Raw genomic sequence first — 15,029 nt, 5'->3', positions numbered from 1 at the left:
GCATTTCAACAGGTTGCGTTTTCACTACTCTGCTAACACTTAAAAAAAATGTACTTAGCAGAACGAACTTGGCTGGTAGAACATATATTGTGAAGTAATTGGGTGGCGGCTCGAACTTTGTAATACCCATATGTAGACCATCATAACTCATGGAGTGTGAGTATGTGGCTTTTGACATTGTAAGAACTAATTGAGATTTTTTTTCTTCCAGACAGAACAATGTCGATGTCATCCATAAGAGGTTTATTAGATGATTTTGACCACATTGTATTTTAAGAAATCAAAAGATAAGAAGATTGACTTACCTGAAATTAAGACCCAGGAATCATGGAGATTGGGTGCATGGAAGAAAGAGAAAACAAAAGAGAAAAACAGTATTAGAAACATGTCTCAAGGATAACGCATGAATTTGCACACATGCACAAAATAGATAATTTTAACAGACATTTTAACACTTAATATCAAAATTAAATAAACTTGTTTTACATTAGGTTGCTGGTTCGAATACCCGAGTTGACTAGGTGAAAAATCTGTTGATGTCCCCTTGAGCAAGGCACTTAACCCTAATCGCTCCTGTAAGTCGCTCTGGATAAGAGCTTCTGCTAAATGACTAAAATGTAAACGTAGTATACTAGCATTTTGAATGCCACCCAGTATCCCTTGGGAGGTTGTAAAATCCTGTGAGGACCAGACATTTCTGCTGGCTACGACAGCATGCCTATAGCCCATGTCTGATGTCTGGAATCTCTCCCATCCCCTCCCGTCCCCTCCCTCGCCCTTGTGCTGCGGTGTAAACACAGATTGTTAGGTTAGGGGTTAAAAGTGTTGTGCTTAGATTCTTTGACAGTAATCTAATTTCTCCTCTCTTGCGCATCTGTATTTATTTGGTTTGTCAACACTAACAGCTCTTTTTTCTCCCTTTTGCCTTCTGTGTATTGATCCCCCCTAATGGATTGGATCTGATTCCAGAGCGTCTAACATGCTTTTGTATCCTCTTATTTTCACCCAGGAAAATCGATCAGGAAGGCCTGAAAATCAGCCAGGATCAGGTTTTAAGGAATCTACCATGGCAGGAAAAATGGTGGGCAGTGGATGAGTGGAGGGGGGATGAGACTGACTGACTGATATAGAAAGAAGTGTGTTCGTCCAACAGACAGGAACTAGAAAAATGAACAAGCCACTTTGGATTTATTTTCTCTTTTTATTCCTTCAGCCCCGACATTTGAAGAGATTTTTTACAATTGTGAAGAATTTTATGTGAATGGAATTCTGTACAGCCTACACTGCTATTCACAATGTAACTCTGCATTATTAGGTGTGAAATGAAAACTGATAGCTGAGTGTGTGTATCGTATCAGGCTGGGAACTGAAGGCCTCTGGGCCTTGGTACCTGCTGCTTACTGCTGAGGAATATGAAGGAAGGAACCATAAGAGTACATCCAATCGATGGAGATCTCATTCCTCCTGACACAGCATCCTCTCCTTGTGAGGTGATTATATTGATTAATGCTAGAATAATTTGCTTTTTAGTATATTGGCAGTGCTATGGTCTTAATATTTCCAATAAAGCGTATTATCTAACTGTTCATGGAGGGTGACAGTGGTATCCTTTCGACCTTCATTAATGTCAGGGCTAAATGTGCTGCTGCTACCTCATCCTCCTTGCTAGACACACACACACACACACACGCACGCACGCACGCACGCACACACACACACACGCACGCACGCACGCACACACACACACACACGCACGCACGCACACACACACACACACACACACGCACACACACACATGCAGGCACACACAAAGACAGACACACACTGTCCCCCACTGCTCCTCTAACTGATGGAGCTGTGTTAAATCTAAGAAGGGACTAGATCAATGGCCGCTACTCTGGGGTTCAGTGTGTGGCAGGCAGGGTGGTGGTAGCCAGCCAGTCGCAGAGGCAGTTGGTATGTGAGCTGAGTGTGAATGGTGGGGGGTTGGAGGAGCTCTGCTGGAGGAGCTGAGGGACTCAGGGGGACAGCCAGGGCCCACCAGGTCTGAAACACGAGCCCAGGGCCTGATCATTTATAAATGGGAAGATATCAATGGCCTCTCTGCCTTTTCACACAGCTGAGCAAATTGGAGGACTTGTCAGGAGTCACAACACAGGGGGCCAGGCAGGGGAGAAGGCTGCAGGAAGAGGAGCCAGGCTGGTGCTGCTTGGGGGGGAGAGGCCTGAATAACAGACAGAGGGCCATCCGGGCCCCTCAGGGACCCTGGAGCTGACACATGGGGAGCCTCTTTAGGGCCCAGGACAAAATAAGTGTACTTTGTAGGGAACAGGGTTCCATTTGGGATGCAAGCATGGAGAGGCCTCTTCTGCTCCAACACAATGGAAGATTCAGAACAACGCCTTGCTGCTCTGAATGTCAGCCCTTTTAAACAGCTCTTAAATCTTCACTCTGATGTTGTGGCGTCTGGTTTTAGGCCAGGTCGTGAAGCCGCTAGATAACAATCCAAATGAAATCGAAGTGTAAGAGCACAAAGCTCTGATGGTAATAAACACTGTTTGACTTAAGCTACTTGATAGTGCTGAGGGATTAGTGCGTTTTGAGGTTGGTTCGTTTTTTGTTCGATGAAAAAAAAAACACTACGGTTTTCAATTTTAGTTTAAAAAATGTTTTAAAACATTAAATGCACTCTGCATTATGTCTGTTGAACGCTGTAACAACACAGAATAAAAACATGATGGTAGTGACTGCCCATTACTGCTTATCACATGATTTATTCACATGATAAATTATTTATTCACTTGACTCTAATAACAGATTTCAGTTGTTGTGTATATTTGTTTTATTTCATGACTTTATTATTTCATTCCAAGTCATCATCTCATCACTACAGAGCTGCTGCCTATTGAGTACCACAGTAAGAGTCATAAAAAACAAAAAGAGTTCTAAAATGTATTTCCCCATTCATTTTTGTGTCTGGGATTTTAGAACTACTTCATATAAGGTCTGTGTTTCTTGTAGACTTACCCTGGTGTGACGATTTGATAACCTCACAAATCTCTCTCGGACAAGGTCACTTTGATCAATAATTAGCATTGCTAGTTTTTGATAGAAAATTGAGGCAAATATGTTGATAACTCACCTTGTCTGAGAGAGAATTACACAGCTATCAAAGGGTCACGCCAAGGTAAGCCTACACCAAACAGATTTGTTTGTCAAATTCACAATCTGAAAAATAAATGGCAGAAAAACCATTGGAACCATTTCCGTGTTTTTATGGGTATTATGACGCGTCCACCGTGGATAACTATGCTGTCTGACAAAATGACTATTTTAGTAGTTCTTAAAAGTAAATAAAGCATACTTTTATGACTGCTGAATACCAACCATCAATCACTTAAATCATGTATTTTCAGGTAGAGATACCTCGTGAAGCAACTGCACTCTATCCCCTATCCCTCTCAATTGCGCATTCTTCCATCTCTTCTAGTAGCAAGCGTAAAAGAAACACACAGACCGGATAAGAAAGGCATACAATGGATTATGTTCATTGTAGTTCATTTACAAAAGCTGAAGAACATTCGCACAACCAGGTACTTTTCGCAGGTGCTAAAGTTGTAGGCAAACTCATGGAAAACAGAAAGGAAAACACAGTACACTGCTGCTCATACTTCCAGGTGATATTTATTTACAACAATGTTTCCACCCTTAAACAGCCTTAATTTGTCAGAGCATGGACCCTACAAGGTGTCGAAAGTGTTCCACAGGGATGCTGGCTCATGTTGACTCCAATGCTTCCCACAGTTGTGCCAAGTTGATTATAGCTTTCACCTGAATTCACCTGTTCAGTTTCTGTCATGGAAGAAGTAGGTGTTCCTAATGTTTTGTACACTCAGTATATATGACCATGAGAAACACATACATTACTATACATACCACCAGGGGAGTTGTAGAAAACACACTAGCTGGAATAACTAAACACTTACATTTAGAGAGTCCCAAGGTTTGTACTGAGCTAAGGCCTTTCCAGTATGGGACAAACTGCCCATGTCTGCCTGCTTGACTGTGCTTGTCATGAGCCTCCTTTAGGAGTAGGAGGAGTGGGGATTCAGTCAGTCTGTGGCCTGCTGTACTGCACCTGAGACAGCTGGGTCTGGTGAGGGGAGGTTAATAGTTCTCAGAGCCAATGAACTGGCACAGAGCTCGACCAGAGCCAATGAGCTGGCACGGAACTCCTGACCCCCTCGTAAAGCACAGGACTACAGAAGGACACACCTGAGAGATCTGTCTGTGTTGCAGAGTGACATATCTGTGACTGGTCTATCACCTTGATTGTAGTGCTGTGGGGAAGGGTCATTAAACTCTGATGTACTGGCCATTGGCCCCTATGCTCCTGTCTAAGTGGTGCGGAAACACCTTAAACAGGTGTGTATGTTACCAGCACACCCCAGACCACAGTGGGCACCTCTCTCGGCCTGCCACTGAGGTTGAGTACAGATGAAAGAGTCTAGATATAATCTAGATATTATCAGCTGGTTCAGGACAGTATCCTTTGCCATAGACATGGAGGCATGAAATAATTGTTGTTTTAGTTGGAACCAGACTGGTAAGCCGGCTGCAGAAAACTATGGCTAGGCTATCATTACAAGACTATATTTATACGTTTCCGTAAATGCAAAAAATACACACACGCACACACACACACACACACACATACACACACACACACAACACACACACACACACACACACACACACACACACACACACACACACACACACACACACACACACACACACACACACACACACACACACACACACGAGATAGGAAAAATCTAGAAAAAGATCTGTAACCAAAGCAAGTCTTTAAACCTCACAAAGAGGACAGACCAATTAACCTATTATAATATATACCTTATGACTCTTAAATGGGTGTTGTACTAGGGCTCATTTATTATTCAATATCTGACCTTTATGTCACAAGATGGTGGACCCTTCCTGTGTGAGTGCTATAGATTAGTAATGTGACCTCTAATACTCTTGGGAGGAATATTCACAGAAATAAAAAACAAGCCAAATGATAAGAAATAAATGTCAGTGGAGCTAAAGAATTAACTCATACATGTTTTAATGTCATGCATTTAAGGTGATGGGTTTCCTGACACAGATGTTTGCTGGTGTGAAATCAAATCCCCAAATCTTAACCCCATGGCTCAATGGATGTACACACACACACGCACACGTGCACACCCCCACACACACACATACACACACACATGCAAAAAAGCCCTCACAGATTTATCACCCAAGCCCTGCTCCCGTCGGCATCACAGTGGCTGATTTTCTCATTTCATAGGCCACCGGGGTAGAACAGGCATGTGCTTGTTCAAATCCACCCAGCAAGACGGACCGGTCTCAGCACACAACTTTCTCTTTAGCAGCTTAACAGATGCCAAGCAGGAGGGTTGGGAGGAGGGTTGGGCGGAGGAGGGGTACATTGGGGGGGACGCAGGCCGTCATTGAGAGCCCTTAAAACACGCTTCACCCATCATACCCACACAGACATGGCAGGGACGGGAAAGAAGGGAGAAAGAGAGAGAGAGAGAGAGAGAGAGAGAGGGAGAGAGAGAGAGAGAGAGAGAGAGAGAGAGAGAGAGAGAGAGAGAGAGAGAGAGAGATGAGGTTCTGGTGCGGCCTCCCTCCACCAGCTCTAGCAACCATGACTGAGAGGCGAAACACTGTGGGTTTTATTTATCATTCCATGCCACTGGGTTTAAATGATACCACGCTGCCGCCGGCACTTTTTCCTTAGCCTTTCCTGTGTGGCAAGCGGTGCGCAGCTTCTCTCCAAATATAGAGATCATGTTTGTATTGTTTGACACAGAGGCCTGATGGAGTGGTTATTCTGCTCCTGCTGACACTCTGCCCCCTCCCTGCCACAGCTTGAGCTATGAAAACAGCCCATCAGGCTAGCAGACAAGGCAGGCTATTAGGAAGGAGAGCGGGGAGCCACATGAAAGGCATCTTCCGCCCGACACATACAGTATACAGGGGAGAGGAGGCAGACTCGTAGCTAATCGTGTGTGTGTTGGTGTGAGTGTGTTTGCATGTCCCACAGACTGAGAAAATCAGTGTATTTGAATGCAGTGCTGTACGACCAAGTTTAATTGGATGCTTTTGAAATGATCCAGGCTTATTGATTTAATGGTTTGCTCGTGGTGCGGTTGAAGAAGTACGCACGGCTTTAACAATATGTAGTGCCTCATTAGGGCGTACGTTAGCTCTAAGCATACTGGTTTCATACATACTGGAGTGTATAACCAACAGCAAGAATGCTGTAATTGAGGTAGAGTAGAACATGGGTACCATAAGACTTGATGGAAGCCCTGAAGCTGCAAAATTACTACTGTATGAACTCTCACACCAGCCAGGGGGAAAAGCTGGATGACACCTGCTCTCTACCTAGACAAAATAAGGTGAGAAATGTTGTGGCAGCAACCACAAACTACCTAAAGAAATACTAAGCATTAGAGAGGGAAAACCCCTGTAAAGTCCCTTTAAAAGAGCTTGTGTGTTCCAATGGCATGGCCCGTAACCCCTGTCTAGTAAACGAGCTACGGGAAATGATGGCAAGACAAAGCCCCTCCCTTTCCCAATGTTAAAAGTTTAAGACGATAGAGTTCATGTTAAAAGTTTAAGACAGCAAGGTAAACATGCCAGACGCTCTAACAATGTTACACCTTGTTTTTCTCTCTCTCAACCTTGGTTGTTTTGGGGGGGAGAGAGGGAAGAGAGAGAGAAGGGGGGAAATTCCTTTGATGCTGCTCCAGATGGATTTGCAGTGGATAAATAAAGAAGAACCAGGAAAATATACAAGGCCCTGGGTAAAGCCTGGACCTTGGCTGGGGAGCCAGCCCATAGGAAGGGCCCTCTGTTAAGCATGAGTTCACCTGACCCCCCCTTGGTCCCCCCGGGCCTTGCAGTGCCACACTAGGGCCTGCCGGGACATGGGATGCAGGGGCTGTTATTGTAACATGGCTAACACATGGGCCAACTCCCCAGCCATTTATTTAACACAGGGACTCCAACTGGGTCCCATATGGGATCAGACAGACTACAGGGAGAGACAGGCAGGCAGGCCTCTTTATCTGAGGCCTACTCTTCAGGGAGAGAAAAAAATCCTACATTTTTAAAAAATGTATTTCCCTTAAATTCAACAAGTCTTTGAAACATTTGAAATACCATGTTCAACCTGTATTTTAACCTGAATATCATCCTTGGGTGTATTAGTTAATCTTGCAAAAGTGCAGAAAACGGCATATTTTGTGTATTGGTCCATTTACTGGTTAGATGAAACCCAAGACTAGTACCCTGTTCGCTTTGTACCCTGTTCTTTCCCTTCTGTGCTGCTATTGTAATAGTGTTTGTGTTTCCATACATAGACTCTGGTTGGACATCTCTGGATGTCTGGGCTGCACATGCTGCCATATTGTATTTGGCAACCTTGTTCCAACAAACAGATCACAATGCATCCGCGGCTCCCTCTGGGCAGCTCTCTGTTTGCTCTCGGAGCAGCTGTCGTGGAAATGGCCCTGTAAGCTCTCCCTAATTACTTAACATGGTCTGGGTCTAAACGCCTGCACCTCCTTTTAGCCCACAACCAACCCAGCCAGCACTACTAAGCCAATCCTCCACTGGGCAAACAAACTCCTCTGCTCCTCTGAATCTGGGGGGCTGAAGGACGGGAGAAGAGGAGAGAGGGAGGAGTAAAACAGTGCACCCCACCTGCCTCCCACCACCCCATTTCCCTGGGTCAGGCCAATACTCCGTTACTCCAGCCAATATATCAGGCCCCTCGTCCCCCTGGCAACCAGGCAGGACCCCACACACAACACGCCTCACACACAACCCCAAGTCACCCGTCCCTCTACCCTTGCCCCCCTTTCTGCTCCCACCACAGCCACTCTCAACCTCAACACCACCACCACCCTCACCACCACCCTCACCCCCACCACCACCTGGCCTCTCGCTCCCTCTCCCTCTCTAGAAGAGGGCTCATCGCTCAGCTAGCAGTCTATTGTTCAGCTCATGAAGTGACTGCTGGCCAATTAGCAAGTTAACAAGTTAAGAGGTGGACTCTGTCAAATGCAGAGCTTTTTCACCCCAGGGTCACCAGCGGGGGAACCCAGGCCCACTACAAAACAAAGGACAGAGACCAGTTAAAATGGCTGCCACTTGCTGAGGAGCTAAGGTCTGAGCCCAGCATGATGACTAAGAAATCTGGTAGCATCCCCCCTTTAAGTCTGAGAGCCACTTGGTTTATACCCTATCACAGTAGAGCTTTAAAACCCAAAGCTCAGAGCGTGTTTTATGGCTGCTCAGAATCCAGCAAATAATTACAGTGGTGAGATGTTTTGCTATTCTGGGTTGTTTTACGAGGTTTGCGGAGACTCATTTGTTACCAAATCCGCTGTTATAACAAAATCCAAGTAAAAAATCCTGATATCAGCGTTTCGCCTCACCTGTGGTCTCCAGGGGAATGCCGACAGGGGAGGTCTTTCTTTCCCATGTCTCTATCACCTCAATGAAGTTGAACGTTTTACTTTATAACAAAGCAGGACCATATTTTCCTTTAAACTGCCATTTGCATTGTACATTGGGGGCGGGGGGGGGGGATTCACAATCCATTCTATTGGCTACACATCCTTTCAATGTCAGCTCCCTAAGCCACTTGGCCTCCACTCCCCCACCTCCTCGGAAAGACAAAGCCCCCAATTTGTCACGTCATGTCCAGCTGTTGACTGACAGGGACCTCCTCTAGCCCAGAAAAAGAACCACAAGCTGGGGGAGCCAAATGGTTTCTTCCCCCTGCCTTTCTGTGGGAATGTTTGCCCAAGGAGACAATACAGCCACTGGGGGGTGGGGGGGTCTCAGGGGGTATCTATACACCCTCCTACACCTCCCTAACCCCTCCCAAGGAATGGAACCCTATTCGGAGATGTCCACTTTGAAAAGGACCACCATTGAGCTGAGAGAGGATGGCAGAATAGCATCATTAAGCTCCAATAACCACACTGTGAGTGCCAGGACAGTGACAGGGTAGGGTGAACTCCCTCCCATAGTCCCAGCACACACACACTCACACAAACCTGAGTCCACCTGCCTGGTCACGTTCCCAGCATTAAGAGGGGCTAGGCTAGAGGGGAAGAGACAAAGGAATGAGACAGTGCCTCTATAACGGCAGGGACTGGAGGGCTAAACAAGCTAATGAAAGAGTTATAAACTCACATTTAGATGGGATAGATTTAGACGGGATAGATTTAGTCGGGATAGATTTAGACGGGATACATTTAGATGGGATAGATTTAAACGCATCAATTAGACGGGATAGATTTAAACGCGTCATTTAGACGGGATAGATTTAAACGCATCATTTAGACAGGATAGATTTAAACGCATCATTAAGACAGGATACATTTAGAAGCGTAATTTAAACAGGATACATTTAGAAAGGCTACATTTAGATGGGATACATTTAGACGCTTAATTTAGACGGGATACATTTCGAAGCGTAATTTACACAGGATACATTTAGACGGGATACATTTAGAAGTGTAATTTAGACAGGATACATTTAGACAGGGTACATTTAGACGGGATACATTTAGACGTGTCATCTAGACAGGATCCATTAAGACGCGTCATCTAGACAGGATACATTTAGACAGGATCAATTTAGACGGGATACATTTAGACGCGCCATTTAGACAGGATACATTTAGACAGGATAAATTTAGACGGGATACATTTAGACGCGCCATTTAGACAGGATACATTTAGACGTGTCATTTAGACAGGATACATTTAGACCGTCATCTAGACAGGATACATTTAGATGTGTCATTTAGACAGGATACATTTAAACGTGTCATTTAGACAGGATACATTTACACCGTCATCTAGACAGGATACATTTAGATGTGTCATTTAGACAGGATACATTTAGACAGGATACATTTAGACAGGATACATTTAGACCGTCATCTAGACGGGGTACATTTAGACGTGTCACCCATTTGTAATTGGGTAGAAAAAATGGTGGTGGCCTGACCCTTGTTGACCAAAGGCACCTGCAACCAATTTATACACATGCCTCATTGTTATTCATGTGACATTTGGTTTGACCCCTCTGGCCTTGTCTTCAAACCTTTTAATCTAAATTCTATACACTGCCGCCACGTATTCACAGTCTTCCTCCCAGTAATTCTGAGAACGATGTCCCTTTTGTCATATATTTAACAGTAGGCCTTGGCGTCGTTTCGAGAGGTTCAAACCAACACCTATAATTATGACATCAAAAATCGAAACATTAAGACAGGATAGCACTCATCAAAGCACTCGGGTTCTGATGTATTTGATATTTGGAGCAGCTCACTTCTCGTGTCCTTTCAGGGAGAGAAAGGTGGGGTAGGTGTTTCCTGCTCTCCCTTTTGATGTGATCCACAATTACAGCTGTCACAGAAGCCGGCAGAGAGAAGCCCACGATGGTGGTGTAGTGTGTGTCATTATCCTCTCCCCACCACCACCCCTTTACCCCAAACCCCTATACACCAGCACCCGTCCCTTTACCCCAAACCCCTATACACCCCCACCCGTCCCTTTAACCCAAACCCCCATACACCCCCACCCGTCCCTTTACCCCAAACCCCTATACACCCCCACCCGTCCCTTTACCCCAAACCCCCATACACCCCCCACCCGTCCCTTTACCACAAACCCCCATACACCCCCACCCGTCCCTTTACCCCAAACCCCTATACACCCCCACATGTCCCTTTACCCCAAACCCCCACACACACCCACCCGTCTCTTTACCCCAAACCCCCACACACTCCCACACGTCCCTTTACCCCAAACCCCTATACACCCCCACCCGTCCCTTTACCCCAAACCCCCATACACCCCCACCCGTCCCTTTACCCCAAACCCCCACACACCCCCACCCGTCCCTTTACCCCAAACCCCTATACACCCCCACCCGTCCCTTTACCCCAAACCCCCATACACCCCCACACGTCCCTTTACCCCAAACCCCCATACACCCACCTGTCCCTTTACCCCAAACCCCTATACACCCCCACCCGTCCCTTTACCCCAAACCCCTATACACCCCCACCTGTCCCTTTACCCCAAACTCCCATACACCCCCACCCGTCCCTTTACCCCAAACCCCCACACACCCCCACCCGTCCCTTTACCCCAAACCCCTATACACCCCCACCCGTCCCTTTACCCCAAACCTCCATACACCCCCACCCGTCCCTTTACCCCAAACCCCTATACACCCCCACCCGTCCCTTTACCCCAAACCCCCACACACCCCCACCCGTCCCTTTACCCCAAACCCCTATACACCCCCACCCGTCCCTTTACCCCAAACCCCCATACACCCCCACATGTCCCTTTACCCCAAACCCCCATACACCCACCTGTCCCTTTACCCCAAACCCCTATACACCCCCACCCGTCCCTTTACCCCAAACCCCTATACACCCCCACCCGTCCCTTTACCCCAAACCCCTATACACCCCCACCCGTCCCTTTACCCCAAACCCCCATACACCCCCACCCGTCCCTTTACCCCAAACCCCCATACACCCCCACCCGTCCCTTTACCCCAAACCCCCATACACCCCCACCCGTCCCTTTACCCCAAACCCCCATACACCCCACCTGTCCCTTTACCCCAAACCCCCATACACCCCCACCCGTCCCTTTACCCCAAACCCCCACACACCCCCACCCGTCCCTTTACCCCAAACCCCCACACACCCCCACCCGTCCCTTTACCCCAAACCCCCACACACCCCCACCCGTCCCTTTACCCCAAACACCCATACACCCCCACCCATCCCTTTACCCCAAACCCCTATACACCCCCACCCGTCCCTTTACCCCAAACCCCCACACACCCCCACTCGTCCCTTTACCCCAAACCCTTATACACCCCCACCCGTCCCTTTACCCCAAACCCCCATACACCCCCACCCGTCCCTTTACCCCAAACCCCCATACACCCCCACCCGTCCCATTACCCCAAACCCCCATACACCCCACCTGTCCCTTTACCCCAAACCCCCATACACCCCCACCCGTCCCTTTACCCCAAACACCCATACACCCCCACCCATCCCTTTACCCCAAACCCCTATACACCCCCACCCGTCCCTTCACCCCAAACCCCCATACACCCCCACCCGTCCCTTTTCACTGGATGAAATATTGGAGGCAGGGAGGGAACAAACCCACTAATAAATATCACCTCTATGAGCCTCTGCCACCAGAAAGGGGATGGGATGGTATGGGGGGTGGGGGGATGGGATGGAGGGAGGGAGGGTCGTTTAGGAAGAGGGGGGGTATACGCTCCTTATAAATTATTCCAGTGTGCAATAATATTTGCTTGGTGGAACGAGCCCCCTGTGGAGCATTTGGCCTGCTGGAGCATCACTAGTACTGCTGTCACCCAGGAGGCTGAGGACGAGAGGAGGAGGAGAGAAAGGGAGGAGGAGGCTGAGAAGGAAGAGGAGGAGAGGAGGACGAGGAGGAAGAGGAGGTGGAGAGGAGCAGAGGAGGAGGAGGAGGAGGGAGAAGAGGAGGAGGACGACAAGGAGGAGAAGGAGGTGGAGAGGAGGAGAGGAGGAGGAGGAGAGGAGGACCCAAAATGGTTAGTTACATTATGGGGACCTCTCTGCACCCTATTGCACTATGGAGGAGTAAAGAGAGGAATGTGGAAAGGTGGAGAGTATCAGAGCTGGAGAGGCTAGTGACACCCAGACAAAAACACATACATAACATCCAGGAACACTCAATTGAGACAGGGCAACGCCTGACTAGCGATGCCTTTTCTCAGAGAATTTTACTACAGTGATTTACTGGCTTCTCTGCTTGCCTGAGTGATCACAGTCTTCTGTAAACCAAACCAACGAGACAGATCGTAACTGGCCTGGATGAAGAGCCACTGCCGAGGCCTTTTATTGCAGTGTGGAGAGAGAAAAAAACAGTGTCCAGGCATATCTTATGGTACACCTCCTGTGTGTCTGGTGGACAACACCTCACTATCCCTGGGTGGCTCTGGGAAGGACAGCATCAGTTAACCCCCATACCAAAGCACAGGGAATCAATGGCAGATTTATGAGCTTTGCTCTACACTACCCATTGTGTGGATTGTGGTTGGTGGATTTTTTCCAGTATGGGGCCAACATCTTGCCCTCCTGCACTGGATGTTGTTGTTCAGCTTGAGTGTTCAGCCAAGGGCAGTCAGAGTACACTGACTCCTCCACTGCTCTACACTGCCATAGACTGGAGGAGCTGGGAGGAGCTGTGTGTGTGTGTGTGTGTGTGTGTTTGTGTGTGTGTGTGTGTGTGTGTGTGTGTGTGTGTGTGTGTGTGTGTGTGTGTGTGTGTGTGTGTGTGTGTGTGTGTGTGTGTGTGTGTGTGCCTGGGGCTGGGTATGGGGCTGGGGCTGGGGCTGGGGCTGGGTATGGGGCTGGGGCTGCTTATGGGGCTGGGGATGGGCTGGGCTGGGGTGGATGGACCTGAGCCAGCATCAATGGCTCCCTCTGGGTGAGAGCAGAGTAGATCAGCATCCTCTCCTCCCAGGCCCCCACTCCAGTCCACCCCAGCACATCCCTCCCATTCCATCAATACACCTATAATCTCCACACCCAATATGCCTTGCCTGACTATTCCTGTCTCTGTAGGAGAACAAAGGGAGAGGGCAGTCAGGGTGTTATAGATCCTGCTTCTCTCTGTTCTCCTTAAATCAGGTCACGGGGAAAATCACGGGCAGAGCCAGCCGCCGTTTGGCAAGGGATTCAATTGGCCGCCACTCTTTAAGGCCGGGGTGTCAGAGGACACTGTTCGCCATAATGGGCCCCAATCTTCCTCACAGCCTGTCGGGATTCATTTCGAGGCCTGGTGATGCGATGCTGCTCTGTGTGTGTGTGTGTGTGTGTGTGTGTGTGTGTGTGTGTGTGTGTGTGTGTGTGTGTGTGTGTGTTTGTGTGTGATGCTCTCTCTCCTTTTTCCCAGCAAGCCAGGGAGGGTAAATTTCTCCCTCAGCAACCTAGCTAAACGCCTCCTGCCTATTTGTCACAGTGTCGCGTACACCATTTTCTCTATTGTGGTTTTCCATCCAATTGGTCAGCAGGATAAACACAGTTACAATCAATCAAAATGTTTCACAACATAGTGTTTAACATATGGCATGTATAGTACACTACATGAAATGCATTCTTAATAGTGCACATATTACACTTGCATGGGGGTGTTGTGTACCCCATCAATACAGAATAATATTCTATGACCAAATGCTTGTCATTTCAGCCATTCAAAAATGGAGCAACAATTTCCATTTCCCTTGGTGTGCTTGTTCATTTCAGGCCAGCAGTCAAATGTACATCCATTGTCTCTGAATGGCAGCAGATTAGCTGTAGAAAGCCAAGCCTGGCCAGCACTTAAAACAAGAGAGGCTGGGACAGACACAGAAGGTCACCAGAAAAACCCAGCTCTCACGTCATAGGACTACAATGAAACCCCCCCACCCACCCAGGCCTATTCACCCAGCTGATAGGCCAGGAGCCCTGACTGACAGGTAGGGGAGCAAACGGCGTGCTGGTATGTGATACTTGGCACCAGCTGAGGGAGGTGAGGAGGTTTCTCAGTGCTCAGTCTGCTCTCCCAGAGGCCCGGAGGAGTCATAATCAGACCCTTGTAATACACTAGTACTTGTGTGGTCCCCTGGGCTCATTTGCATACTAATTACTGATTGCAAATGAGAGGCTGGCTGATTGTGTTCCGCCTGTTCTGTGTTGCGGCTCTCAGATCCCGGTGATCCTGCTAAGGAGCTTATCCTCTACCGCTCTGCACCGCGCCGTGCTGCCGACTCTCTCTCGCTCTCCGTCTCTCTTGATATACAGCTCCTCATTAGTATTATAATAAAGCACATGAAAGACACATAAAACATT

General features: G+C 47.8%; 1 protein-coding gene across 1 annotated transcript in view; it reads right to left on the bottom strand.

Annotated features, from left to right (window-relative positions):
• Positions 1 to 246: 246 nt before the first annotated feature.
• Positions 247 to 15,029, bottom strand: part of LOC115169189 (E3 ubiquitin-protein ligase Rnf220-like) — an 87,950-nt gene continuing 73,167 nt past the window's right edge. The window contains exon 3 of the mRNA XM_029724676.1: positions 247 to 305. Coding sequence (XP_029580536.1) covers positions 247 to 305 — 59 coding nt within the window. The remainder of the gene's footprint in view (positions 306 to 15,029) is intronic.

The sequence above is a fragment of the Salmo trutta genome, chromosome 31 (genome assembly GCF_901001165.1).
Source record: "Salmo trutta chromosome 31, fSalTru1.1, whole genome shotgun sequence".
Taxonomy (NCBI): Eukaryota; Metazoa; Chordata; class Actinopteri; order Salmoniformes; family Salmonidae; genus Salmo; species Salmo trutta.
Note: the sequence above shows the minus strand (reverse complement) of the source record. Positions and strands in the feature narration are given on the sequence as shown.